Source organism: Suillus plorans, assembly GCF_016647745.1.
Source record: "Suillus plorans strain S12 chromosome Unknown HD556scaffold_40, whole genome shotgun sequence".
NCBI lineage: Eukaryota > Fungi > Basidiomycota > Agaricomycetes > Boletales > Suillaceae > Suillus > Suillus plorans.
In genome coordinates, this window is record NW_024537424.1 from 230,109 (window position 1) to 255,727 (window position 25,619).

The 25,619-nt window shown below is 47.8% G+C and overlaps 11 protein-coding genes across 11 annotated transcripts; 1 reads left to right on the plus strand and 10 right to left on the minus strand.

Moving 5' to 3' along the window:
- Nucleotides 1-1,028: 1,028 nt before the first annotated feature.
- On the minus strand, nt 1,029-3,076 carry HD556DRAFT_1383423 (major facilitator superfamily domain-containing protein). Its single transcript, XM_041303306.1, has 7 exons — nt 2,835-3,076; nt 2,708-2,773; nt 2,493-2,653; nt 2,308-2,442; nt 2,093-2,252; nt 1,508-1,985; nt 1,029-1,457 (listed from the first exon to the last, which is right to left on the minus strand). Exons 1-7 carry the CDS (start codon nt 2,988-2,990, stop codon nt 1,207-1,209), a joined length of 1,407 nt encoding a protein of 468 aa, XP_041158617.1. The 5' UTR covers nt 2,991-3,076; the 3' UTR covers nt 1,029-1,206.
- A 551-nt stretch (nt 3,077-3,627) lies between these two features.
- Nucleotides 3,628-5,069, minus strand: HD556DRAFT_1383432 (uncharacterized protein). Its single transcript, XM_041303307.1, has one exon. It carries the CDS (start codon nt 4,842-4,844, stop codon nt 3,756-3,758), a length of 1,089 nt encoding a protein of 362 aa, XP_041158618.1. The 5' UTR covers nt 4,845-5,069; the 3' UTR covers nt 3,628-3,755.
- A 384-nt stretch (nt 5,070-5,453) lies between these two features.
- Nucleotides 5,454-7,582, minus strand: HD556DRAFT_1383442 (major facilitator superfamily domain-containing protein). Its single transcript, XM_041303308.1, has 8 exons — nt 7,421-7,582; nt 7,295-7,360; nt 7,084-7,244; nt 6,894-7,028; nt 6,678-6,837; nt 6,099-6,627; nt 5,845-6,048; nt 5,454-5,778 (listed from the first exon to the last, which is right to left on the minus strand). The coding sequence occupies exons 1-8, from the start codon at nt 7,574-7,576 to the stop codon at nt 5,591-5,593; spliced, it is 1,599 nt and encodes a 532-aa protein (XP_041158619.1). The 5' UTR covers nt 7,577-7,582; the 3' UTR covers nt 5,454-5,590.
- A 480-nt stretch (nt 7,583-8,062) lies between these two features.
- Nucleotides 8,063-9,840, minus strand: HD556DRAFT_1444956 (major facilitator superfamily domain-containing protein; the record flags this gene model as incomplete). The annotated part of the gene is made up of 7 exons (XM_041306860.1): nt 8,063-8,294; nt 8,356-8,906; nt 8,962-9,145; nt 9,196-9,312; nt 9,365-9,525; nt 9,581-9,646; nt 9,697-9,840. 7 exons carry the CDS (start codon nt 9,838-9,840, stop codon nt 8,063-8,065), a joined length of 1,455 nt encoding a protein of 484 aa, XP_041158620.1.
- Nucleotides 9,841-10,556: 716 nt separating this feature from the next.
- On the minus strand, nt 10,557-12,343 carry HD556DRAFT_1444957 (major facilitator superfamily domain-containing protein; the record flags this gene model as incomplete). The annotated part of the gene is made up of 6 exons (XM_041306861.1): nt 10,557-10,804; nt 10,863-11,412; nt 11,455-11,614; nt 11,667-11,801; nt 11,853-12,133; nt 12,182-12,343. 6 exons carry the CDS (start codon nt 12,341-12,343, stop codon nt 10,557-10,559), a joined length of 1,536 nt encoding a protein of 511 aa, XP_041158621.1.
- Nucleotides 12,344-13,663: 1,320 nt separating this feature from the next.
- On the minus strand, nt 13,664-15,477 carry HD556DRAFT_1240124 (major facilitator superfamily domain-containing protein; the record flags this gene model as incomplete). The annotated part of the gene is made up of 7 exons (XM_041298094.1): nt 13,664-13,920; nt 13,971-14,508; nt 14,562-14,721; nt 14,773-14,907; nt 14,973-15,133; nt 15,190-15,255; nt 15,319-15,477. 7 exons carry the CDS (start codon nt 15,475-15,477, stop codon nt 13,664-13,666), a joined length of 1,476 nt encoding a protein of 491 aa, XP_041158622.1.
- Nucleotides 15,478-18,242: 2,765 nt separating this feature from the next.
- On the minus strand, nt 18,243-20,018 carry HD556DRAFT_1444959 (major facilitator superfamily domain-containing protein; the record flags this gene model as incomplete). The annotated part of the gene is made up of 6 exons (XM_041306862.1): nt 18,243-18,499; nt 18,552-19,071; nt 19,125-19,284; nt 19,334-19,468; nt 19,524-19,684; nt 19,743-20,018. 6 exons carry the CDS (start codon nt 20,016-20,018, stop codon nt 18,243-18,245), a joined length of 1,509 nt encoding a protein of 502 aa, XP_041158623.1.
- Nucleotides 20,019-21,152: 1,134 nt separating this feature from the next.
- HD556DRAFT_1214568 (uncharacterized protein) lies at nt 21,153-21,392 on the minus strand (the record flags this gene model as incomplete). The annotated part of the gene is made up of 1 exon (XM_041296648.1): nt 21,153-21,392. A coding segment is annotated over one exon (240 nt), but the record flags the coding sequence as incomplete, so codon positions are not given.
- A 720-nt stretch (nt 21,393-22,112) lies between these two features.
- On the plus strand, nt 22,113-22,954 carry HD556DRAFT_1294160 (uncharacterized protein). Its single transcript, XM_041299414.1, has one exon. It carries the CDS (start codon nt 22,200-22,202, stop codon nt 22,869-22,871), a length of 672 nt encoding a protein of 223 aa, XP_041158625.1. The 5' UTR covers nt 22,113-22,199; the 3' UTR covers nt 22,872-22,954.
- Nucleotides 22,955-23,079: 125 nt separating this feature from the next.
- Nucleotides 23,080-24,220, minus strand: HD556DRAFT_628164 (uncharacterized protein). Its single transcript, XM_041311129.1, has 3 exons — nt 24,207-24,220; nt 23,476-24,147; nt 23,080-23,423 (listed from the first exon to the last, which is right to left on the minus strand). The coding sequence occupies exons 2-3, from the start codon at nt 24,044-24,046 to the stop codon at nt 23,167-23,169; spliced, it is 828 nt and encodes a 275-aa protein (XP_041158626.1). The 5' UTR covers nt 24,047-24,147; nt 24,207-24,220; the 3' UTR covers nt 23,080-23,166.
- HD556DRAFT_628198 (uncharacterized protein) lies at nt 23,966-24,825 on the minus strand. The gene is made up of 5 exons (XM_041311130.1): nt 24,548-24,825; nt 24,426-24,483; nt 24,207-24,367; nt 24,053-24,147; nt 23,966-23,996 (listed from the first exon to the last, which is right to left on the minus strand). Exons 1-4 carry the CDS (start codon nt 24,688-24,690, stop codon nt 24,138-24,140), a joined length of 372 nt encoding a protein of 123 aa, XP_041158627.1. The 5' UTR covers nt 24,691-24,825; the 3' UTR covers nt 23,966-23,996; nt 24,053-24,137.
- Nucleotides 24,826-25,619: the final 794 nt, after the last annotated feature.

Consider the following 25,619-nt stretch of genomic DNA (forward strand, 5'->3'; position numbering starts at 1 on the left):
AAAGAGTGTGGGTGTCGTCGTTCGTCAGCGCCAACGACGAAGTAGAGAAGCGTGCTGGCTGTTGGCAATTGCAGCGGTGCAAAAGATGTTCAACACTTCGATCCAGCAACCGGGGGAGGAAAACCGGGTCACTAGAACGGGGTTCACCATGACTACCGTAGGACTCGAGCAACGAAGTGATCAAGTGATCAATGTCATTTCATGATTACTGATGGAAGAAGTACTTGACCCTTTCGTGCAATATTAATGGAACACGCACACTGCACACTCACACTGCACTAGGCTGCACTCCCGAAACGAGGGTTCTCGGTCTCAATAAGTGAGAGACGGATTGGCAATCCGTGATCAATCTTTCAATCGATCATGATGCGGCAGTACAATTATGGATCTGACGTCACATACCTTCACCCCCTGGAACCAATTGGCGACTTCCCTCTACAGTCATATTGTTAATGAAATTTCGGCAGCTTAACTTGACAACGGTGGAACGAATGAGTTATCAGGCGCCCCGTAACAAAGTTTCGACACACACCTTCTGGCATCATTGGACCCTGAAGCTGGGATCAACTCCGTTGTACTTGCCAAAAGCAGTCTCACGTGGGAGTAGAACGTCTCTTGCGGGGCTATCGTCTCTGGGCCTAACCTGGCTAATCCGCTATCATAAGTCGACGTTCAGGGGATAACACGCACCACGATCCTTACGACATGACGCCTCAGCTCTAGTTGCTGGAGTAGGGCTTTTAGTGTTATGATGGAATCACTGACTGAGTGTATCCAGAGGAAGTTCGGATCTTCCAAGCATGATAGAACCGCGGGGGGTAGCTTCCGGAATGTCTTTATCACCCGCACGATTTCTTGTAATAGTATGACGTGTATAGTGTTTTCTCAGTGTAGCCGATAGCCACCGGTGAGAGAATATGCTGAGTACGAGGACTATGCTAAGGCATGCAAACAACAATAGAACTAAGAAAAGCGAGCCTTGACGACGGACGTTGCTTTTCAAAATCTTCTTCGAGAAGAACAGTTCTCAGTAAGGTCAAATATGCATGCGATTGAGACTCACCAAACAGCGGAATTTGAATCAAAAATTGGAAAGTTGATCAATGGCGCACAAACGCCAGCCATTGCAAGCCAGAAGTTATGATATGTAACATTGCTTGCAAGGATACAAGTATCATGTACCGCTGCTAACGACCGAGACAAAAGCTAGTTACCACGCGTCCACATTTGACGGGGCAGCAAGAAAGACACGCCAATTGCAAGGAGTCCCAGCATCATCATAAAATAGTACACCGCCCACGCATAATAGGGGTCCCTCACAGAAAAGGAAAACATCGACATTGCCGATGCAGGTCCAATGATGCGTACACACGCAGCGACTGTATGAGCAACGCCGTTAGTGGCGCCCAATGATGCACGATTTGGAGATGCAGCTGCTATATACATCGATCCGCAAGCTATCACAAACTAATCAGTGATGGTCGCGACACATGACATAAAAACGAACAATAACACATATTTAACGCGATGGACATCGTGAGCTGAAGGCCGACAGCGAACCAGACTGTGGCATCAATCCCATACGTCCGGCTCAACATGTTGATGATCGGGAATGCGATGATGGTCGGTACGCTGGACGCGACTCCGCAGGTGTATACCAACTTCGTGCCAAATCGGTCATGCAGCCGAGCAAAGAAAAACACCTGGAATAAACCATTGGCAATACCGAATACTGCAAGGATATTGCCAATCCGTGGAGGGTCGAGGCCAAGTCCACCCATGTTTACTGGCGTAGAGTAAAACACGGGTATCAGGGTACGCAGAGCGATGTCAAGAAGAGCCAGAGTTGCGTGATTTGACATCGCAATAAGAACACGCGGAGTCATTAATGCGCTCACAGGCAGGGGCTGAGAATCGTCGGGGGAACCTTGAACCGTATCGGAATTTGATCCATCTGGCTGTGGTGGCTTGGTATGTACGAACGTAAGAATGGTCCGACATTTGTTCTGAATCAGATTCCATAATGACGTCTTCGTTGGCAGTCTAAACATAGATGAGACAGATCAATGAAATGAGTGAACCACTATATTACCTCCTGTAAAAGCATATACATGACCAACCACATGAATGCGGTAAATAATGCTGGACCAGCGCAAGCCAAGAAATAAGGATATGTCTTGAGAAATGTCGACTGCCCAAACAGTCTAGGAAAACGATCCGCCGGATGGGACAAAGACCCGCCAATGAGAGGTCTAGCCGATCATTCAATGTAAGAACAGAGCACACAAAACAACATGTGGGACCTACCCGAGTGTACTCCCGGTCATCCATGGAATAGGCAGAAACCCTAATGCCTGTGCCATGTTGCTTGAATCTGTAACATCTATCATCATACTCCTGATGACACCACCGTTGCCATTCAGCGCTCCGCACAATACACGACTAAAAAAATTAATACCATGGAATGTTCGATTAGAATATGATGCCCGAACCTTAGTATCAAGCCCCCGAAGGTCTTTGAAAGTCCAAATAGGAACATGGAGACCGATATACCAAACAGACCGGTCAAGATGACTGGCTTTCGACCAACATGATCAGAGAGTCGGTTCCATTGAAGGGTTGTAAGGGCTTGAGCTACGTAGAACACGGAATACTTGGAGGCGAATTAGGAAACGGCTATTCATGATGGCGAACGCTGGGCACTCACCATGATACCAACGAAATATCCTACCCTCGATTCATCGCCATGGGTCACTCCAAGATCTCTGATCAGCTGAGAGATGAAACAAGTTCATCAGGAACTCGTAAAGCATATGAACTCAGGCTGAGTTCACCTGAGGTGCAAACGGAGCAATTGCCTGAGCAGATACAGGTTCAGCGAGCTGCAAGAAAAGTATGATGGAGAATTGGCGCCAGGGTAGTGGTGTTTTGATTTTATGCTGCTCCTCAGGCCGCAATAGAGGCGTCTCTTCATCCACTTGGTGGGACATAGCTGCTGAAGGAGCCCATGCCAGCTCTTCGGATTAGTATTATCTACTAAGAATCATGATGTATGTAATAGAACGGGTATCGACCTCCGTGCCCATTCACAAATGAAACTTCCCACGGCCTTAGTTGACTCAATTGAATGATGTCGAGTTAATATATGCTCTTTGAGGTTCACACTGGCGTGACGTTCGAGGAGAGCAAGGACGACTTGGTTCAAACTAAGTGAGTGTGTAACGTTTGTACAAGGTCGTAATTAAGGGAGAAAGGACGGGAGGGTTTTCGGGCGAAGGCGCGTAGCGCCTACCGGCCTCAAAGGGGCTTTAGCCTATGAGAAAAAGGTGAGCTGCGAGGGCGGGTGGGCCGCCTCGCTGTGTCTTGGCTAAGTTTGCCCCTTCAGGGCCCAAGGGGTTTCTTTGGTTTGCTGTGAGTGGTTAGCGAGGCGCCGAATCGCGCCACGGCGCGTGATGGCTCAGGGAGAGGAGGGTGGGGAAAAGAAAAGCTAAGTCGACGAAATGCACGGTGTGACTGGTCGACGCAGCAGAGAGAGAAGAGGTGAGAACGTCACGTTTGTTGTTCGCTCAAAGACTTAACTCTATTTCCTCCGCTCGTGCCTCGCTACGTAAATAGAGTGGCAAACTATGATGCATTGATGTCTGATACTAGTAGTCTGCAGGTATACGAAAGGCGGGAGGGTCATGGGACAAAAGCTAAACATCGGCGACTCAGAAATGAAAAAAAAAACTGTCAAACAATTAAAGGAACAAATATTAGTAATCTGAGTCATCACTGTCAGAGTCGCCTTCGAGAACACAGGAAGGCATGATGACATCTTTGGGTATAAGAGCAGCGACAAGACCAGCATTAGGGTCAGAGAAATCTGTGACACCGGGGTTGCCATGCGTCAAATAGACTTCCTTGCATCCTTCAGGTATACCGACCACTGCTACAGTTGTCGCCGGACGAGGGACACGTGGGGGAATTCCTTGTTTCACGTCACCAGGACATTCACGAGCGATGTGTGGTTTCCAGACAGCGTCAGATGGCGATAAGCGACAGTGAAAGCAACCTCCAACAGAGCGCAATGCTTCCCGCTCTGCGTAACTGAGATCTGGAAGTGGGTATGCAGGCTTCGATGTGGGCACAGGCGGCGATGCCGAGGAAGCTTTAAACACCAGTCTAGGAGAAATTGACTTTGTGAGGCCTTCCGCGACGAGACTAGACCAAGTAGTTGCCATGACATCGATAAGCGTGTCCACCTTCAAGTTCTCGTACCCAAGATTCGGCATTGCACGAATACGCAGTTGAAGGATGGGGTGGGCAAAAAACAAAAGGTGGTTCTTGAAGATCGAGTCAGTGATAGTGTATCCAAGGCCTGCTGAGCTAAGTGTGTTCCGAGCCACTCGCAAGGTAGCGACGAACGAGCGAAAGTCATCAGCGCCCTGCGACACATTGTAGAAGCAGGCGAGAGCATCTAGACGCCAGCCAGAGGGGATGAAACGGTCTTTGAAACACAAGGCGAAGGCCTCCCAAGTGGCAAGCTGTTTGAGTACATCACGATTCTCGCTCCACCAGAGGCTAGTGTTGTATTCTTCGAGCTTGAGTCCAGCGAGCACGATGCGAAGTTGCGAAGGCATAACTTGACCTGCATTCAAGGCAGACCATGCGAGGTAAGAGTCCTCACAACGTCCAAGCCAGGCATTAATGGTTGCTGGTTCGAGTGGCCCAGAGAAAGCGGGGATGTCAAGTTTCGTCATCTTAGAAGAATGCGAGGGTACCAAGAGCGTAGGCGATGGTACAGGTTGAGAAATTGTAGCTGGATCCTGGACTGGGGGTGTGTCAGAACTGGAAGATGGCATAAGCAAGGTGGGCGTGCAAGGCAGGAACGACGAGGTTGGATGATGAGAAGGCAGATGTGCCGTGAGATGCGGAGGGGATCACGATTCCTCGCAGTGGTGACAGGGGCAGGCAGCTTGGCGAGCGAGAGGCAGAGCGTAGAACAGGTAAACTAGTATCAGTAGCGTGAAGCTTCTGTTTGCAAGAACGATCCAGTGTAGACAACGGCCGGAGAAAAGGAACAGTGGTTGAAGTTTTAAATCAAGTCGTGGCTAACGACGAGAAACGCTGACGAGACACGCGAAACAAAACAGAACCACGTTCTGGATTGCGGAACGACGACGAAGGTAAGGTACTCAAGCTAAGGGAAAAGAGATGTCTACGATGCAATGAACCATATGTGTAGGTGTACGTAAGCCACCAGGCTCACAGAAAATTTGAAGACTGTTGCGAGAAGCATCCTTTGACCAGCCTCAGAAGCGGCGCTCTTATTTAAACGCTCATATTATGGAACTTAGTGTGTTCTAGACATGGTCATTAAAAGCATCACTCTCACCTCTCTGAATCTGGAATGTGACTAGCCAAGCCGCCGAGGCAAATGTAGCTGGAACGACGCATGGTAAGAGGTATGGGTAGGTTTTCAGAAGTTCCGATCACCCGAAGATTTCAGGGAATCTATCTGCGGGTCGAGAGAGGAATCATCCGATGAGTGGTCCAGAATTGCCATTGTCAATCCCACTTCAAGAGCAAGCAGACATATTGTAAGTGCCTACCCAACTATGGCTCCCAACATCCATGGGAGCGGCAGTAAGGTCAAATATGTATGCGATTGAGACTCACCAAACAGCTGATCAACGATTGGAAAGTTGATCGATGGCACACAAACGTCAACCATTGCAAGCCAGAAGTTATGATATGTAGCATTGCTTGCAAGGATACAAGTATCATGTACCGCTGCTAACGACCGAGACAAACGCTAGTTATTACGCGTCCACATTTGACGGGGCAGCAAGAAAGACATGCCAATTGCAAGGAGTCCCAGCATCATCATAAAATAGTACACCGCCCACGCATAATAGGGGTCCCTCACGGAAAATGAAAACATCGACATTGCCGATGCAGGTCCAATGATGCGTACACACGCAGCGACCGTATGAGCAAGGCCATTAGTGGCGCCCAATGATGCACGATTTGGAGATGCAGCTGCAATATACATCGCTGCGCAAGCTATCATAAACTGATCAGTGATGGTCGCGACATATGACATAAAAACAAACCATAACACATATTTAACGCGATAGACACCATGAGCTGAAAGCCGACAGCAAACCAGACTGCAGTACCAATCCCATACGTCCGGCTCAAGATGTTGATGATCGGGAATGCGATGATGGTCGGTACGCTAGACGCGACTCCACAGGTATATACCACCTTCGTGCCAAATCGGTCATGCAGCCGAGCAAAGAAAAACACCTGGATTAAACCATTGGCAATACCGAATACTGCAAGAATATTGCCAATTCGTGGAGGGTCGAGGCCAAGTCCACCCATGTTTACTGGCGTAGCGTAAAACACGGGTATTAGAGAACGCAGAGCGATGTCAAGAAGAGCCAGAGTTCCGTAATTCAACGTCACAATAAGAACACGCGGAGTCATTAATGCGCTCAGAGGCAGGGGCTTAGAATCGTCGGAGGAACCTTGAACCATATCGGAATTTGATGTATCCGGCTGTGGTGGCTTGGTATGTACTAACGTCCGATATTTGTTCCGAATCAGACTCCATAAGGTTGTCGTCGTTGGCACAGTCTAAACATAGATGAGATAGATCAACGAAATGGGTAGACCAACTATTTTACCTCCTGTAGAAGCATATACGTGACCAACCACGTGAATGCGGTAAATAATGCTGGACCAGCGCAAGCTAAAAAATAAGGATATGTCTTGAGAAATGTCGACTGCCCAAACAGTCTAGGAAAACGATCCGCCGGATGGGACAAAGACCCGCCAATGAGAGGTCTAGCCGATCATTCAGCGTAAGAACAGAATACACAAAACAACGTGTGGGACCCTACCCGAGCGTATTCCCGGTCATCCATGGAATAGGAAGAAACCCGTACGCCTGTGCCATATTGCTTGAATCTGTAACCTCTATCATCATACTCTTGATGACACCACCGTTGCCATTCAGCGCTCCACACAATACACGACTAAAAAAAACACATTAAAACCATTATATTTCAATTAAAAGCACGATGCCCGAACCTTAATATCAAGCCCCCGAAGGTCTTTGAAACTCCAAATAGGAACATGGAAATTGATATACCAAACAGACCGGTCAAGATGACTGGCTTTCGACCAACATGATCAGAAAGTCGGTTCCATTGAAGGGTTGTAAGGGCTTGAGCTACGTAGAACACGGAGTACTTGGAGACGAATCAGAAAACAACTATTCATGCCGAACATGGGTACTCACCATGATACCAACGAAATATCCTACCCTCGATTCATCGCCATGGGTCACTCCAATATCTCTGATCAGCTAAGAAACAAAACAAGACTAATCAGAAACTCGTAAAATATGAACTCGGGCTGAATTCACCTGAGGTGCAAACGGAGCAATTGCCTGAGCAGTTACAGGTTCAGTGAGCTGCAAGAAAAGTATAATGGATAATTGGCGCCAGGGTAGTGGAGTTTTGATTTTGAGCTGCTCCTCAGGCCGCAATAGAGGTGTCTCTTCATCCAAAGCTTGGGACATGGCTGCCAGTGAGGGAGTCCATTCGAGCTTTTTGGATCGTTCGCCAACCAGAACGTATGTAATAGAACAATGACCCGCCGAGTCGTGCCCATTACTAACTCCCGCGGTCTTACATAATTACATGGGGACATGACCAAGTCCGAGGAGTGAATCATGCAAGCTCCTCATGGTAGAGAAATATGCTCAAGCCCTACTATTGTGGATCATCCAGGTCCCAGCTAGTGCAGGGCAAATCACCGATTGACCAAAAAAAAACGCAAATATCAGAAAAATCTAGGTTCGGGATCGCTAAGCCAACCCTTACGGACACCTTGACCCCGACAACTTGAGCGTTAACATCTCAGAGACGTAGTAAAGACTTACGAGTCAAAGAAGAATGCAGGAGCTTAGCCATTCGTAAAACAAGTGTGTTGACGCAATGATACATATATCGGATAATAACATAGCTGAGAACAGATAACATGTAGGTCGTTCTTGGTTATACTACTAGCGATTTTTCCACACACTAGGATCACGAGGAAGCAATAGAGAAGTACCTACAGCGAGAAATGCAATTACCATCAGGAAGTAGTACACCAGCCACGCATCATGACCTTCCTGCATCGAATAAGAGAAAATCGAAGTCGCAGATGCTGGGGCAATGATCCTTGCTCCTGCAGCAACCATCTGGGCAATTCCATTGGTTGCCCCAAGCGAGGCTCGATTTGGAGCCGCTGCTCTGATAAACAATGCCAAGCAAGCTGTAGGTTCTTCTCAGTTAAGTACCATGCACGACGTACTGGGTTGACATACGATTGCACATCATCAAGCTAGTCGTAAGCACATGTTGAGCGGCAACGCACAACCACACCGCCAAACTCATTCCCTGGACTCGGGCTAGAGCATTGATCACTGGGAATAAAATGACGATAGGTATGCCAGAGCTAACACCGGTGGTATGAATGGCTCCTGCGCCAAAGTGATCATGTAGACGGGCGTAGAAAAGTAGCTGGAATGCACCATGGGCGATACCTGATACCGACAGTATAGCACCGATGAGGGGAGGATCAAGGGAAAGACCGCCGAGTTCGATGGGTGTCGCATAGAACAGAGGAAGGATCGAGTTAAACGTCATATAAAATACAGCCATGGTGACATAGCTTGCTGTTACAGTCAGGACTCTTGGCGTTAGCGAGGCACGCAATGGAAGTGGTCTTAATAAAACTTCATCAGAGTTTGCTTCCGCAGAGCTGGTCCAAGCATTGTTCGATGGCACGAGAAAATTTGAATCGGACTGTTGCAAGAACCATCCTTTGATCAGCCTCAGAGGTGGTGCTCTTGTTGAAACACTCTGATTATCGAACTTAGTGTGTTCCAGACATGATCATTAAAAGCATCGCACTCACCTCTCTAAATCTGAAATATGTGACTAGCCAAGCCGCCGAGGCAAATATAGCTGGAACGACGCATGGTAAGAGGTATGGGTAGGTTTTCAGAAGTTCCGATCGCCCAAAGATTTCAGGGAACCTATCTGCGGGTCGGGAGAGGGATCCTCCAATGAGTGGTCTAGGATTGCCCTTGTCAATCCCGCTTCAAGAGCAAGTAGACATATTGTAAGCTACCCAACTATGGCCCCTAACATCCATGGGAGCGGCATATAGCCGAATGCCTTCGGCAAGTTGGTTGTGTCAGTAATGTCCATCACCATGCTTTTGACGATGCCATTGCTCCCATTGAATGCCCCGCAGAAAACACGACTAATAAGTATATCAGTAATCAACCGTTATGGTCGTTGTTTAACACGCTAACCTGACCACCAGACCAACAAATGTTTTCGACAGCCCGAACGAAAACATCGAAACTGCTATCGCGAACAGAGCAGTCAATATCAAAGGCTTCCGCCCAATGCGATCAGACAGTTGACTCCAATAGAGGATAGTCAGTGCTTGAGCCGTATAATACGATGATTGCTCGGATTGATATAAGGAAGGAGCGCAGGACAACGAAGGATTGTAACATGCTCACCAGGATGCCAACATAATGTCCGACCTGAGATTCGTTTCCGTTCGTCACACCAATGTCTCTTATCAGCTTGACAAAATGTGATCAGATGTAAGCCCAGGCAGTGCGAATGTACTCACTTGCGGGGTAAATGGAGCAAGGGTCTGAAAAACAAGCGAGTCTGGAAACTGCAAGAACAATATAATCCAGAATTGATCCCAGGGCAAAGGTGTTTTGACTATCGGCTGTTGCAGAAGAGGAGTCTCCTCATTATCCTGACGCATGATTATGATGGTACGAGAAGAAGACAGCCCTATAGGCTATCACACTCTTCAATCATAATGAGCTCGACGGCTGTTGATGGGGTTCATTGATAAGTAATCCAGTTACCTGGTTTGGTACGAAAACTGACGGCGATTATGCGCTCTCATGCATGTGGAAATCTATCAGAGAAAGCCGATAAAGTGTAAGTAGCAGCCCAATGGCATCACGGACGCACCACAATTGCTATTCCAGATATCCAGCCGGTAGAGTTGAGGACAGTGAGTTTGAGGGACTCTTGTCAGTGACCATTAAGGTAGTAGATAGGTCTTGGACTGCAGATTTCAAATCAAATCTCGGCAGGAACAAGTGTGGAAACTCTCGTCACGTGCGGGGTATTATCTGCGCTGAACGTTTGATCTACATTCGCCTATTTCTAGAGGGAGTAGACGCGCCAGACCACAAGTACTGTGATTAGAAACTTGATGCTAATGGATTTGTCTGGATTGTAGTTTGCAAGTAGCCTGTCCTGTGTTTGAATTTCACCACGCCCTTCGCCGTGGCTGCTTTTGATATTCTTTTCGTACACCTCACTTTGATTCACAACGCACCAGAAAAGCCTGTAATACTGCAGGGAGTCAAGGACGCAAAAATATCTCTGTTTGGCTACTGCGTTATACTACCTATTACTGAACATCATGGCCGCAAACAGACAACATGCAGATCACTAGTGACGATACTATTGGTGATCTTCCCATAGACTAGGATCACGAGGAAGCAAGAGAGAAGTGCCTACAGCGAGAAATGCAAATGCCATCAAGTAGTAATATATCGACCATGCGTTGTGACCTTCCTGCATCGAATAAGAGAAGACTGAAGCTGCAGATGCTGGGGCAACGATCTTTGCTCCTGCCACAACTAGCTGGACAATTCCATTGGTTGCTCCAAGCGATGCGCGATTGGGAGCGGCGGCTCTGATATACAATACTAAACAGGCTACGACTTCTCAGTAAAGTGAGATTCTGGAAGTGGTTGGTTGACATACGATAGCACATGATCAAGCTAGTTACCAGCGAAAGTTGAACTCCAATAGAAAGCCATACCGCCAAACCCAGGCCATGGACTCGAGCAAGCGCATTGGTCACCGGGAATAAAATGATGATCGGTATGCCAGAGACAACGCCAGTAACATGCATGGCTCCTGCACCGAAGCGATCGTGTAGCCGCGAGTAGAAAAGTAATTGGAATACACCATGGGCGACACCTGATACCGCAAGTATGGCACCAATTTTGGGAGGATCAAGGGAAAGACCACCGAGTTCAATCGGCGTCGAGTAGAAAACAGGTAGGACCGAACTGAATCCCATGTAAAGTAGAGTCATGGTGACATAACTTGTTGTCACAGTCAGGACCTTTGGAGTTAGCAAGGCGCACAGTGGCAACGGCTTTGATGGTACTCCTTCAGAGTTTGCTACCTCACAAACAGCTAGAGCATTTCTCGATGACGGAAAGGGCTTTGCATATGGCTGTCGCAAGAGCCTTCCTTTGGTCAGCTTCCAAAGTGGTGTCGTTGTTGAAACGCTCTCGTTACCGCACTTAGTGTGATCCAGAAATGATCTTCAAAAAATCTCCCTCACCTCTTTGAAACAAAAATACGCGACTAGCCAAGCCACCAGGGCGAATATAGCTGGAACAGCGCATGGCAAGAGGTATGGGTAGATTTGCAGGAGTTTTGATCGCCCGAAAATCTCAGGGAATCTGTCCACGGGCCTGGAGAGCGATCCACCAACGAGGGGTCTAGGCTGTTGTGAATCTCGTTTCAAGAGCAAGAAGTACTTTATATTCCTACCCAACTAAGGTTCCCAACATCCATGGAAGCGGCATATAGCTGAATGCCTTCGGCAAGTTGGTTGTGTCCGTGATGTCCATCACCATGCTTTTGATGACCCCATTGCTTCCGTTGAATGCCCCACAGAAAGCACGGCTGATCAGTAAGTCAGTATTTGATGGTTTGGTTGTTATTAAACACCCGAACCTGATTACCAGACCGATGAATTTTTTCGACAGCCCGAATGAGAACATTGAAATCGACATCGCGAACTGAGCTGTCAGTATTACAGGCTTCCGTCCGATGTGATCAGACAGTTGGCTCCAAGGGAGGATAGTCAGTGCTTGAGCCGTATAATACGATGATTGCTCGGAACGATATAAGGAAGGAACGCAGGACAAAAAGGATTGTGACGTGCTCACCAGGATGCCAACATAGTGTCCAACTTGAGATTCGTCTCCATTCGTCACACCAATGTCTCTGATCAGCTTCCAATTGCAGTTAGATTCAAGTCCACGCAGAAGGGATATACTCACTTGCGGGGTAAATGGGGCAAGAGTCTGAACAACAAGCGAATCGGAAAGCTGCAAGAATAATATGATCCAGAGTTGATCCCATGGCAGAGGTGAAGTTCGGACTATCAGCTGTTCTGGCTGTTGGAGAAGAGGAGTCTCTTCATCATCTTGGCGAGGTATCATGGTGGTACATGAGAAAGATGGACGATTGGGCGCAGTCTATTAAACGAGTCGGCAATTGAGTGGCTCCTTGGCTCGGATTAATCGAAGGGTAAATCGTCCATAGGAACATGCTTTTGGAAACTGGTAAAAGCCAACTTGAACGTAAAGGAAGAACATACTACCATTGTGATCCAGAAGCACGGGCAGGTCTGCATTGGGTTAGGCTGGTACATACCCGAGCTGCGGATGTAAACGTTGAGCACACGAGGCATAACAATACAAAGCAGTGATTCTTCTCTGTTATGAAACACGGTAGCAAAAGCGGAAGTCACGAAAGCGGCAGGGTCATGATGGGCTAGCTGGCCTTGTAGTTCCTGAATCCTCTACCATGCATGTCAGTATTGTACCCAATTGGTCAGTATCGTAATCACCTGGACTTGAGAATTTTCGTGCAATCCGCATCTCTACGGCTGGCAAAGAATGTGTTGTCCGGATTCTCGATCATTGGGGATATCGAGAGCCGTTGCAATTGGGGATAGGAATCAGGATTTGATATGGCGTGGGAGGAACTTCATCATGATGAATTACATTCCATCTTTCTTTGAAAGCGCTCAGAGTGCTCCTAGCTATAGGAAGGAAGATGTCTTCAATAACAAGGGAAGGTCTCTGCCTGAATAAAGTATTTTGTCAAACCCGGAAGATGCACTGACATGGTAAACAGATAACACGCGGTCATTGAACTAGTGTTGTTGGCAGAACGCGGTGGTTTTGCCAACCGGTCTGGCAAAAATCAGTTGTGCCTAGTCCACGGCAGAACTCACGCAAAGTGGAGCGCAGTGTGAACATGACCTCGGTGCAATCCATACAATATCATGTGTAGTCTTTCGGTCGAGGGCCCACTCACATTTGAAACACCGTGCAAACCTTCGACGTCTCGATGACACTGTACCGTAAAAGCCACGGAGCATGCCACCATCAACATGTTCATATGCGGACTCGTGAAGAGGTTGGCAAATATTAATTGCTGTGAGACTGTACAGGATCTTGAAACATCCTTCGCGTAGAGTTTGTCGCTGCTAATTTGCAGCTCTCGAAAAGGTAAAGCGCTAGTAACAGGACTAAAAAGTTAACGTTCAGAGCTTAAATGCTCGAGGTTGAATCGGGTTGAACAAGTAAATAATACCACAGGCCCAGACTATTCTAGATGATGAATGGGACGAGGCAACATCAATGCTATCCATTGGGAATGTCATACTTACATGTAGTCTACGTAGCCTAGAATTTTGCCAGTTCCACCCCCTAATACACTAGATGATGTACACGCGGTCATTCGCGATAATGTTATTCGGAATCTTCCCATACACTAGGATCACGGGGAAGTAACAGAGAAGTACCTACTGCGAGAAATGCGATTGTGATCAAAAAGTAATATATCAACCACGCATCATGCCCTGCCTCCATTGGGTAAGAGAAAACCGAAGCTGCAGACGCCGGACCGATGATTCTTGCTACCGCAACAGCCACCTGGGCGATTCCATTGGTTGCTCCGACTGAGGTGCGATTGGGAGCAGCTGCTCTGATGAATGATGTTATACAGGCTATGAGATTCTTAGTTTAGCGGAACGCAGGAAATGTTGGATTGACATACGGTAGCACATGATCAGGCTAGTCGTCAGCGCAAGCTGGACGGCAACACACAGCCACACCATCATACCTATCCCATAGACTCGAGCCAGAGCATTGATCACTGGAAATAAAATGACGGTGGGTATGCCGGAGCTAACGCCGGTCATATGGATAGCTCCTGCGCCGAAGCGATCGTATAAACGAGCGTAGAAAAGTAGCTGAAATACGCCATGTGCGACACCTTGTGCCGCCAGCAACGTGCCGATGCGAGGAGGGTCAAGGGAAAGACCACCAAGTTCAATTGGTGTCGCATAGAAAATAGGTAGGACCGAACTGAGCGACATTTGAAGCATGCCTGTCGTGGCATAACTTGCTGTCACGCTCAACACTTTCGGGGTTAGTAAAGCACGCAGCGGAAGCGGCTTTGATTGAACTTCTCCAGTATTCACCTCCTCAGGATCAACTATAACATTTCTCGATGGCTGGCGAGACTTCGAATATGACTGTCCGAAGAATCTTCCTTTGATTAGCTCCCAAAGCGATGTCCTGGTGGAAACGCTCTTGAGACCATACTTAGTCTGATCCAGAGATGGGGTTTCAACATCGAGCTCACCTCTTTAAGACGGATATACGTGACTAGCCAAGCTATTGATGTAAAAAATGCCGAAATAGAGCACGGCAAGAGATATGGGTAGGTTTTCAGGAGTTCTGATCGCCCGAAGATGTCAGGGAATCTGTCTGCTGGTTGGGAGAGTGATCCCCCAACGAGTGGTCTAATAGATTCTGTGAACTTCAGCACGAGAGAAAATGTACTGTATACCTACCCAACTGTGGTTGCGATCATCCACGGAATTGGTATATAATTGAATGCTAAAGGCATATTGGTTACGTCAGTGATGTCCATCAGCATGCTCTTGATGACACTATTGCTCGCATCAAATGCTCCGCACACAACACGACTGGTTGAGAATATTAGTAATTGACGGTCACAACTACGATCTGAGATTGAACTGAACACGCTGACCTGACCACAAGACCGAAGAAGGTCTTCGACAGCCCAAACGAAAACATCGAAACAGAAATTGCTGATAGAGCTGTCAGCATTACAGGTTTCCGCCCGATGTGGTCGGACAGTTGGCTCCAATGAAATATAGTCAGGGTATGAGCTGCATAGTATGATGATTGCTCGAGATAATATCAGGAACGAATGAATGAGCAAAAACCGATGAAGACATGCTTACTAGGATGCCGACATAGTGACCGACCTGGGATTCATCTCCGTGAGTTACTCCAATGTCTCTAACGAGCTTGATAAAATACCCGTCGTGGTCAGATAGCAATTGAATTTCAAGCAATAGGAATATACTCACTTGAGGAACAAAGGGGGCAAGGGTGTAAGAAGAAACAGGATCTGGCATCTCCAAGAACAGTAAAATCCAAAATTGATCCCAGGGAAGAGGTGTCTTGGCCGTTGGCCGCTCAGATCGTTGCAGAAGAGATGTTTCCTCGTCATCCTGCTGCGCAATCATGGTGATACGAGGAAACGACTGGGACGAAAGATGCAACTCGTTGTACTACGTGAATTCGTCCCAATAAGGTGGTCGCTGACCGGCTTGTTGGCTAGCTGGTCGATAAGGCCTACAACGGCAGTCGACAAGAACCTGCATCTTCTGATCAGTTGGCTCGGAATGATTAAAAGATCGCACGCGGCACCTCTGTAGAACCCGGGTATAGCCGCCTGTGCCAGTGCCATGATAGGTACTTACCCGCACTGTCGCCTAGAGGATTTCAAGCTTATCGTTGGCTGGCTAACCATTACGTGCGGTTTGAAGGTCTGCACCTACACGAGGTGAGATTATGTAAATAGAGGAGACATGATAAGAACAGGCCCAAATGGTCACATAAACGATTGGAGCGAGTGTACATGTAGTGCCCTGTTAGCATTCCGAAGTAGATCGGCTCCCAACAGGGTGGGAAACACGAGTCCCTGAACGCATCAATTACATCAGTGGTGAAGACCTCAACCACTGCTCGGTAAGCATATTTCCTCATCACTCTTAAGTCGAAGCTCACCGCCCTCGCGCAGACCTACCCTGCGCTGTCTTGCCACGTTCGCGTCACTCCCTCAAACACCCATCACCGATTCCCATCCGACCAGTACTTGATATTGACATCCCCAACTTCAACTCCCACAGTGCTGCCAGCTCTGACACCACCAACAAAAATCCCCGCTGCTCCGAATTCTGCTTCCAAGTCCACCAAGGCTTCCTCATCTTCGTGTCACACCGTCTCCCACAAAACTTGGGTGTGTAGTGTAGTCTCCTTCACAGTATTTTGTTATTTACATATTATGAAACTTTAATTATGAACCAACGTGTCTGCTTGACTGAGGGAGCACTGAGATGAAGATGCAATATACAAATTATGACTACCAATATTCGACAGGAACATGTACATAGACAGTAGGGTAGTATGCACGATGCAGTGGAAATCATTGAAGAAAAATATGAAGGGGCCTGCCGCCGCGAGGTAGCGGTAAGAGTCAACTGGTGGAGAAAGACAACAAGGGAAAAGATGTCGATGACGAACGCAAAGGGGATCCGACGCTAGATCTTGACGCGGACGTACTGCCTGCGCTGTTCCGAAATTTTTTGACCGGCGGCGATAGCATATTTCATGGCGACGCGGCCGCAGAATTGGCGTGAAGGGTTATAGGGAGGACGCAGAAAGGTGGCGCCATTCATGAGCGCTAGGGTTGGGAAAAAAAGGCAGAGAATGCTGTTCGCAGAGACCGCGAGCTCGACGAGTAGAACGAAGACATGTAATTAGGACAATGAAGACGACAATACATAAAAAAAGATTCGTACCTTTCTCCGGCACAGTTTGCGGGGTCCAACCTTTACTAAATAACGTCAGTTGAATGCTAACATGGTTTCTGAAACATAGAGAGCCGATCTATTTCGGAATGCTAACAGGTCACAGCATCACTCGATTGGAGCCTATCCGTTACGACGCATGAGCCGCACAATGCACTGGCAAGACCTGCATCGACATCATGTGCATGTTTGATGCATTACGTAACTACGACGACCCGCCAGTTCCCGCGTAGTTAGCCAATGAAAATCGTTAATCGTTAATCCCGACTCTCTTTTCAACACTCGTTTGCAAACACGCTCATGTCGACCTGCAACAGTATTTGTTCCAGGGGCTAAGCCACCTCTCTGGGCAGAGGGTCACTCATGCACTTATGTCTGACAGTGACACTAATTCTCCCTAACTATGTACGGTCCGCCTTTTACCCTCCGAGTATTGTCGCTGCTGTATCCTACGCTGACACTGCTGATTCATAGGCTCTCTGTTCTGTGCGTTGGCTTATCCTTTCCCGCAGCGTGCGATGTTTGTCTGCAAAGTCCCGTACCGCATCGCACGCGGGCTTGATGAGCGTTATCGTCCACTATATGCGGTTGCCCATACTACCTCAGATTGCCCCATTCACTACGATGCACTTTCTTACCTTGAATGACATTCGTTGCGCTTCGAAATCCCTGAAAACTCATGTCCTTGGATTTCGTGAACTTTCGCTGAGCACTGTGGTCATTGTGATTAGTGCACTGAGCGTTTGCAGGTTGTGTGTGGTTTGATGGCGAGTCGATTGTGGCGACTCACAACAAGGTGTCCGTGTCATCATCTCTTGTCTTTTAGGCATCCGATCGGACCTACTGCGTTGTGCTGCATCGGTTGACTTCTTACTAATGTTCTGATGTAGTGACATCTAGATCATTCATTACCCTGCTTGTTTCCGGAAAAGTCCCGCCGTAATCGCAAAACATTTGAGCGATTTGACAGCCCCCCTCCTGGCTCTCTCAGTGGCTCGCTCTGCGGTAGCCGCGTTCGTTGCACGAAAGGCGGTAACGTTTGCGTTATTTTGCGGCGTTTTCTCGACCTTCATGGGTGGTTTGGTGCTTTGTCGGTCGATGCTGTTTTGAAGGCATGTTATCTAAGGCTATCAAACGTTTACAGCACATGGTCGTCCCGTTGTCCATACTCGTTCTCGTACTAAGCTCGGTGACGGATTGGATTCTCACATTTGAGAAAGCAAAGAAAGGATCATAGCGGAATAAAAGGGGCTGCTATACTAATCCAGTTTCCTACAGATGGATTTGTAGAGAACAGCACGAAAGTTTGCTGCAGACAGAACCCTCCCTGAAGTACGGAATGTTGTACACATACTAGTCTACATAGCCTAAAGTTTTGCCAGTTCTACCTACACTAGATGATAACACGCGGTCAATCGCTATTGGGAATCTTCCCATACACTAGGATCATAGGGAAGCGGTAAAGCAGTACCTACAGCGAGAAATACAACTGCGGTCAAGAAGTAGTATATCGACCATGCATCATGTTCTTTCTGCAACGAATAAGAGAAGACCGAAGTTGCACACGCCGGGCCGACGATTCTTGCTACCGCGACAGCCACCTGGGAAATTCCGTTGGTTGCTCCAATCGAGGCACGATTGGGAGCAGCTGTTCTGACGAATAATGTGATGCAGGCTATGGGTTCTTTTCAGTTAAACAGAACGCAGGAAGTACTGGATTAACATACGGAAGCACATGATCAGGCTAGTCCTCAGTATAAGCTGGACGACAACACACAGCCACACTGCCATGCCTATTCCATAGGCTCGAGCCAAAGCATTGGCCACTGGGAATAGAATGACGATGGGTATGCCGGAGCTGAGGCCGGTGATGTGGATAGCTCTTGCACCGAAGCAATCATTTAAACGAGTGTAGAAAAGTAGCTGAAATATTTGTATGACACTTGATGCCGCAAGTAAAGCACCGATGCGAGGAGGGTCAAGGGAAAGACCACCAAGTTCAATCGGTGTCGCATAGAAAACAGGTAGGACCGAATTGAGGGACATTTGAAGCAAGCCTGTGGTGGCATAACTCGCTGTCACGCTCAACACTTTCGAGGTTAGTAAAGCACGCGGCGGAAGCGGTTTTGATTTTACTTCGCCAGGATCAACTATAACATTGCTCAATGGCTGGCGAGGTTTTGAGTATGACTGTCCGAAGAATCCTCCTTTAATGAGCTCCCAAAGCGGTGTCTTGGTAGAAACGCTCTTGTAACCACACTTAGTGTGATCCAGGGATGGGTTTTCAGCATCGCGCTCACCTCTTTAAGACAGATATACGTGACTAGCCACATTGTCCATATCAAAAATCCCGAAATAGAGCACGGCAGGAGATACGGGTAGGTTTTCAGGAGTTCTGATCGACCAAAAATGTTAGGGAATCTGTCTGCTGGTCGGGAGAGCGATCCCCCAATAAGTGCTCTAAATGCCGTCAACCTCAAGTGCGAGAGATAATGTACGGTATACCTACCCAACTGTGCCTGCGATCATCCACGGAATTGGTATATAACTGTATGCCTTGGGCATATTGGTTGCGTCAGTGATGTCCATCAGATTGCTCTTGGCCATACTGTCGCTCGCATCAAATGCTCCGCAGACAACACGACTGGTCGAGAATGTCAGTAATTGATGGTCACAGCTACTATTTTGAACACACGGACCTGACCACCAGAGCGAAGAAGGCCTTCGACAGCCCAAACGAAAACATCGATATAGAGATTGCTAATAGAGCTGTCAGTATTACAGGCTTCCGCCCGATGTGGTCGGACAGTTGACTCCAATGAAAAATAGTCAGAGTATGAGCTGCATAGTATGATGATTCCTGGAGAGAATAGTATCATGGATGAACGAAAGGGCAAAAACGATGAAGACATGCTTACAAGGATGCCGGCATAGTGTCCAACCTGGGATTCGTCTCCGTGAGTGACTCCGATGTCTCTAATGAGCTTGACAATCCAGTTGTGGTTAGATATAACAAGCAAACATAATATTCTCACTTCAGGAATAAACGGGGCAAGGGTCCGAGAAGAAATAAGTTCTGGCATCTCCAAGAGCAGTAGAATCCAAATTTGATCCCACGGAAGAGGTGCCTTGGCCGTTGGCTGCTCTGGTCGTTGTAGAAGAGGTGTCTCCTCGTCATTCTGCTGCGCAATCATGGTGGTGTGAGGGAATATGAAAGATGCAGTTTGTTATACTATGTGAAGTCATTCCAATGAGGCGGTTGCTGACCGGCATTTTGGCTAACTAATCGATCAGGCCTACAACGGCAGTCCACAAGGAACCTGCTTTTGCTGATCAGTTGACATAGAATCAGTCACACGGCACCTCCTATTATGTAGCACCCGGGTATAGCCGTCACTGTACATTGGCATGTCAGAGGCACCCACTGATAAACGATAAACGATGTTAGAAATACTGCATGTTGCCACATTATATAAATATGTCTGTGACTTGCGCGCGTACCTGTTTATCAGGCGCCACAGGTCCGATGGCTGATTCGTTTATGGTCTGCGCCTAGCTGGTGGTGCACTGTACTGTGTACACAAGTGCTAACACAACGGGGGTTCGGGCATATTAGATGAGAAGTCGTTCCACGACGTTGGCGGTCGCTGCTAACTCGTCGATAAAGAGTACGGCAGTTTACAGAACAAACTCAATGTCCGGAATTCTCCACGTAAAATCAAGCACCTCTTATTACGCACAAATATTGCCCCATATATGGTAAATTTTTGGTTGCGGTTCGATTTGCCGCTATGCCGGAAGGATTTTTCAATGTCCGATCGTTGTTTGTTTCGGGCATTGCAGTCAAATATAGTAAGGATCATGACGATTCCACGAACCATGATGCATGATGCATTGATGAAGCAATAACTTAGTAATTATAGGACGAGCATGCAGTTTTTGCGAGACGAAACGTAACTTGAGGGTTGCAGGACCAAGACCCGACAACATTCGATGCATGGTGTGACTTGTCGTCTCTCTGGATTCCAGGTATGGCTCAATCGTGATATGGCATGCATCCGAACTCATTCATGTCATGGGGTCAGCATTCATGCACTTTCTTAGACCAACGTCGATCAGGATAGCTTCATGGCTTGTCACAGCACCTTCTACATCGATCCCGCTTGGGGTATGCTAGGTTTGTGGAACAGACTGCAAGGATGAGAAGGAGTGAATACGAGACGACGGCAATATTAATGTAGAACCACACACCAATATGAACAAATACCATCCTCTGCTCGAACGGCACTTTCGTCTTCACCGCGTGCGTAACACAGTCAGTGAGTGCCCAGGCTACCCTCGTACAGTCCACGACACAGCCTTGAGTTCTTCAGATCTCCAAACATATACTCGTAAAAAACTTCGACGACGTGTTTCGCGACAGCATCGTCGACCTCCCACAGCGTGCCAACGACGTTCTTGAACCCTGAAAACTGAATACCAGTTGCTAGGTGGATCACTTCGTCGGGCATCTCCTCATCGCCTACAGCAGTATGACAAGCCGATAAGAACGCGAACTCGGCCTGCGGAGACCTCCTGAGCCTGAGCTGGCTTACTAACATACTTAGATAGCAGCGCACACGGTCAGTCAGGCTGGGTCATCTAGACTTATACAGTCACAAAGCGCGCATCACATTTTGTACAATGCGCAAGTGCAGACCACGAAGAAGGGATGGCTGCCTCCCTTGTGTGTAGTGGGCTGCTGGGAGCTGATCAATTATAACCTCTGGCGGGCGCTTGACACCCGTACCTGAACCTCTTCTCAATGACTCAACGTCCTAGGCCTCTTAGTACGCATCAATGATCAGTACCAACACTACTGCACCTCTATGTGCGGAGGTAACCGTAATGCGCCTTAGTTGCATTTCTGATTCATACCCCACCATAACGCGTTAGAGGAAGTCAGCCACTCCACAGCATCCGATGACACCACTGGCTGCTAACTTTTCAACTGCGGCGGTACATCGCCCATAATCCACGCTGCACGGTTGCCTCTATACAAAGAGGTATAGTTCCAGTGTTCAAGGATGCTAACCAAGCTCAGATGCTTACCAATGAAGCCGCCCAGCCTTTAAAAAGACTTTCAAGATTGGCCGCAGTACTTCAAACCCCACATCTCAGTACTCCATGACGCAGACACTTGTCCTGTATGATACCCTCTCCAACCTACCAGGCAATACTGGTCACCCAACCCCGCAAAGCCGAGGTCAGTAATTTATGTTCTGTATTTCACTTTGATATCTGATCAAAGTCTACTACGCCTCAGGTTCATTTTGAGCTACAAGGGTATTCCATTCGTGACTGTCTGGGTCGAATACTCAGACATCTCGATCTCTATGAAGGCCATCGGTGCAAGGCCAAACAAACGTTCAGATGGCACCGATGTTTACCCCGTCCCCGTCCTCAGCGACCCTAACACCGGTGCCCTCATCACTGACTCCCTCGAAATCGCCTCCTACCTCGAAAAGACATATCCCGAGAAGGCCATTTTCCCCCACAACTCAGAATCCTTGATACGCGAGTTCGACTCCGCCCATTTCAGACTCGTTATACCTGCTGTAAAGTTTATCTTCGCACGCTCCACAGAAACATTGAGTCCCGCCAGTGCGAAGTTCTTCATCGGAGTTCGTTCGATAGACGTCCCGCTGCCTTGGGATGCGAATTACAGTGAAGACTGGGCCCTACTAGAGAAGGGGTACAATACTGCGCATGAATGGTACCAGAAGACAGACGGGAAGTGGTTGATGGGCGACACTTTTTCGTATGCAGATATCATCGTGGCTTGTTGTTTGCTGTGGTTCAAACGAGTTTTGAAGGAGAATGAGTGGGTCAGGATCAGTCCTTGGAATGGAGGGAAATGGACCCAACTTCTTGCGGATGCCGTCTCGATTCGGAAACATCGCAAGACAGCCGCACCTATGAAAATTATATGTTTACTGTTGCTTTTTGTGCTCCTCTATTTAATTTCACCTCGCGTGGGCGCAGGGTTTAAGATTGTGAATGTCTGAGATCCTCTGGGCGATAGTGCGACTCCGATAGGTCGGCTTAGGCTTGACCTAGCTAAGGGGGCTCGGGCCCACATAACATTGACCTATGTGGTACGCACTAAGCACTTCGTGATTACGTGGGTTGACCTGTTGAAGGAACCTATCATTGTTTGAAATGTCTCTGAAATAAATTTATAGTATGCGCAATCTTCTACGCCAATTTGTACTCCTTCTCAATGTTTAGCCGTAAATATTGGCATCTGCGATGCAATTCCATCCTACACTAGATCATAATGTACAGTCATTCGCGATAATATCATTGGGAACTTTCCCATACACTAGGATCACGGGGAAGCAATAGCGCAGTACCTACAGCGAGAAATACAAGTGCGATCATGAAGTAGTATATCGACCATGCATTATGCCCTTCCTGCAATGAATAAGAGAAGATCGAAGCTGTAGACGCCGGGCCGACGATTCTTGCTACTGCGACAGCCACCTGGGCAATTCCGTTGGTTGCTCCGACTGAGGCACGATTGGGAGCAGCTGCTCTGACGAATAATGATATGCAGGCTATAGGTTCTTCTCAGTTCAACAGAACGCAGGAAGTGCTGGATTAACATACGGAAGCACATGATCAGGTTAGTCTTCAGCGTAAGCTGAACGGCAACACACGGCCACACGGCCATACCTATTCCATAGGCTCGAGCCAGAGCATTGGCCACTGGGAATAAAATGATCATGGGTATCCCGGAGCTGATGCCGATGATGTGGACAGCTCTTGCACCGAAGCGATCATTTAAACGAGCGTAGAAAAGTAGCTGGAATATGCCTTGTATGATACCTGATGCCGCAAGTAAAGCACCGATGCGAGGAGGGTCAAGGGAAAGACCACCAAGTTCAATCGGTGTCGCATAGAAAACAGGTAAGATCGAATTGAACCCCATTTGAAACAGGCCTGTGGTGGCATAACTCGCTGTTACGCTCAACACTTTCGAGGTTAGTAAAGCACGCAGCGGAAGCGGCTTTGATTTTACTTCGCCAGGATCAACTATAGCATTGCTCAATGGCTGGCGAGGTTTTGAGTATGACTGTCCGAAGAATCCTCCTTTAATGAGCTCCCAAAGCGGTGTCTTGGTAGAAACGCTCTTGTAACCACACTTAGTGTGATCCAGAGATGGGGTTTTCAGCATCATGCTCACCTCTTTAAGACGGATATACGTGACTAGCCAAATTGTCCATATAAACAATGCTGAAATAGAGCACGGCAGGAGATACGGGTAGGTTTTAAGGAGTTCTGATCACCCAAAAATGTCAGGAATTGATGGTCACAGCTACTATTTTGAACACACTGACCTGACCACCAGAGCGAAGAAGGTCTTCGACAGCCCAAACGAAAACATCGATATAGAGATTGCTAATAGAGCTATCAGTATTACAGGCTTCCGCCCGATGTGGTCGGACAGTTGACTCCAATAAAAAATAGTCAGGGTATGAGCTGCATAGTATGATGATTGCTGGAGAGAATAGTATCATGGATGAACGAAAGGGCAAAAACGATGAAGACATGCTTACGAGGATGCCGGCGTAGTGTCCAACCTGGGTTTCGTCTCCGTGAGTGACTCCAATGTCTCTGATGAGCTTGACAACGTCCAGTTGTGGTTAGATATAAGTCCAAGCAAACACAATATTCTCACTTGAGGAATAAACGGGGCAAGGGTCCGAGCAGAAGGAATTTTTGGCATCTCCAAGAGCTGTAGAATCCAAATTTGATCCCACGGAAGAGGTGTCTTGGCCGTTGCAGAAGAGGTGTCTCCTCGTCATTCTGCTGCACAATCATGGTGGTGCGAGGGAATGACTCGGATGAAAGATGTAATTCGTTATACTACGTGAAGTCATTCTAATGAGGCGGTTGCTGACCGGCTTGTTGGCTAGCTAATCGATGAGGCCTACAACGGCAGTCCGGCTCGACAAGAACCTGGATAAAATGAGTTACACGGCACCTCCTATTGGTCCACGCACCTCCGAGGCTGTTCCAACTTCTCCTAAACTCTCACCACACGAACGTATCAAATCTGTTCTCAAGATCTTACGAGAAGCCGAGTCGTATATCAACGTTCAACTCTCGACTCTAGATTGATTGACATAGTCGTTTGAAACATTGAACGGAGTTCAAATTCCGCTCGGAGGTGCCGATGTCCCATACTTTCTCCCTTACTTTCTCCCGTACTTTGTCCCAGACTGCCAAATCCCTGACATTCTGCACCTAGTACAGCTTCAGGGCACGCGCTCGCAGTATGCCGTGGGCGTTCATCGTCGTCTCTCACGACGATGGCGTGCATCGCATCCTGCTTTCTCCGCAATACTCATCATCTTCGCACTGTTCGCAGTAATACAGCTTGCCCGGGACAACTAGGAAGGTCGAGTTTGTCGTTGGAAGCTCTCATAATGTCGCTTGAATGGTCTACGTGCAGCCAATGTTCGCTCGCTGCGAACCGACATTAAGCAACTCAACAAGATTATGGACAGGTTTGTGAGCGAAATGATTCAGCTGTATTCTGGTATGTAGTATACAACTACTCTACGCAGGAGAAGGGAAACTCTACAGGAAAGCTGGAACACTGGCAGTTGCTTGACTGCATGTTTGCAGACTCACGAGGACGTGCTCGGATGTTGAAGTGGCTCCGCCCTCATGCAATCGACTATGTTTCTAACGTTATCAGCACCGAGATGGATGCCATCAAGGAGGACCTTCGAGGAGCACTCGAC

Coding starts and splice junctions, on each gene's coding strand:
- HD556DRAFT_1383423 (XM_041303306.1), bottom strand. CDS start 2,990: ATGTCCCACCAAGTGGATGAAGAGACGCCTCTATTGCGGCCTGAGGAG. Junction 2,774..2,834: donor TTGCTCCGTTTGCACCTCAG/GTGAACTCAGCC, acceptor TTCATCTCTCAG/CTGATCAGAGATCTTGGAGT. Junction 2,253..2,307: donor ATGACCGGGAGTACACTCGG/GTAGGTCCCACA, acceptor ATGATCGGCTAG/ACCTCTCATTGGCGGGTCTT.
- HD556DRAFT_1383432 (XM_041303307.1), bottom strand. CDS start 4,844: ATGCCATCTTCCAGTTCTGACACACCCCCAGTCCAGGATCCAGCTACA.
- HD556DRAFT_1383442 (XM_041303308.1), bottom strand. CDS start 7,576: ATGTCCCAAGCTTTGGATGAAGAGACACCTCTATTGCGGCCTGAGGAG. Junction 7,361..7,420: donor TTGCTCCGTTTGCACCTCAG/GTGAATTCAGCC, acceptor TTTGTTTCTTAG/CTGATCAGAGATATTGGAGT. Junction 5,779..5,844: donor GCTGGGACTCCTTGCAATTG/GCATGTCTTTCT, acceptor CTCGGTCGTTAG/CAGCGGTACATGATACTTGT.
- HD556DRAFT_1294160 (XM_041299414.1), top strand. CDS start 22,200: ATGAAGGCCATCGGTGCAAGGCCAAACAAACGTTCAGATGGCACCGAT.
- HD556DRAFT_628164 (XM_041311129.1), bottom strand. CDS start 24,046: ATGATGCTGAAAACCCCATCTCTGGATCACACTAAGTGTGGTTACAAG. Junction 23,424..23,475: donor TAACCTGATCATGTGCTTCC/GTATGTTAATCC, acceptor AAGAACCTATAG/CCTGCATATCATTATTCGTC.
- HD556DRAFT_628198 (XM_041311130.1), bottom strand. CDS start 24,690: ATGATTGTGCAGCAGAATGACGAGGAGACACCTCTTCTGCAACGGCCA. Junction 24,484..24,547: donor TTGCCCCGTTTATTCCTCAA/GTGAGAATATTG, acceptor CAAGCTCATCAG/AGACATTGGAGTCACTCACG. Junction 24,368..24,425: donor GACACTACGCCGGCATCCTC/GTAAGCATGTCT, acceptor TATTCTCTCCAG/CAATCATCATACTATGCAGC.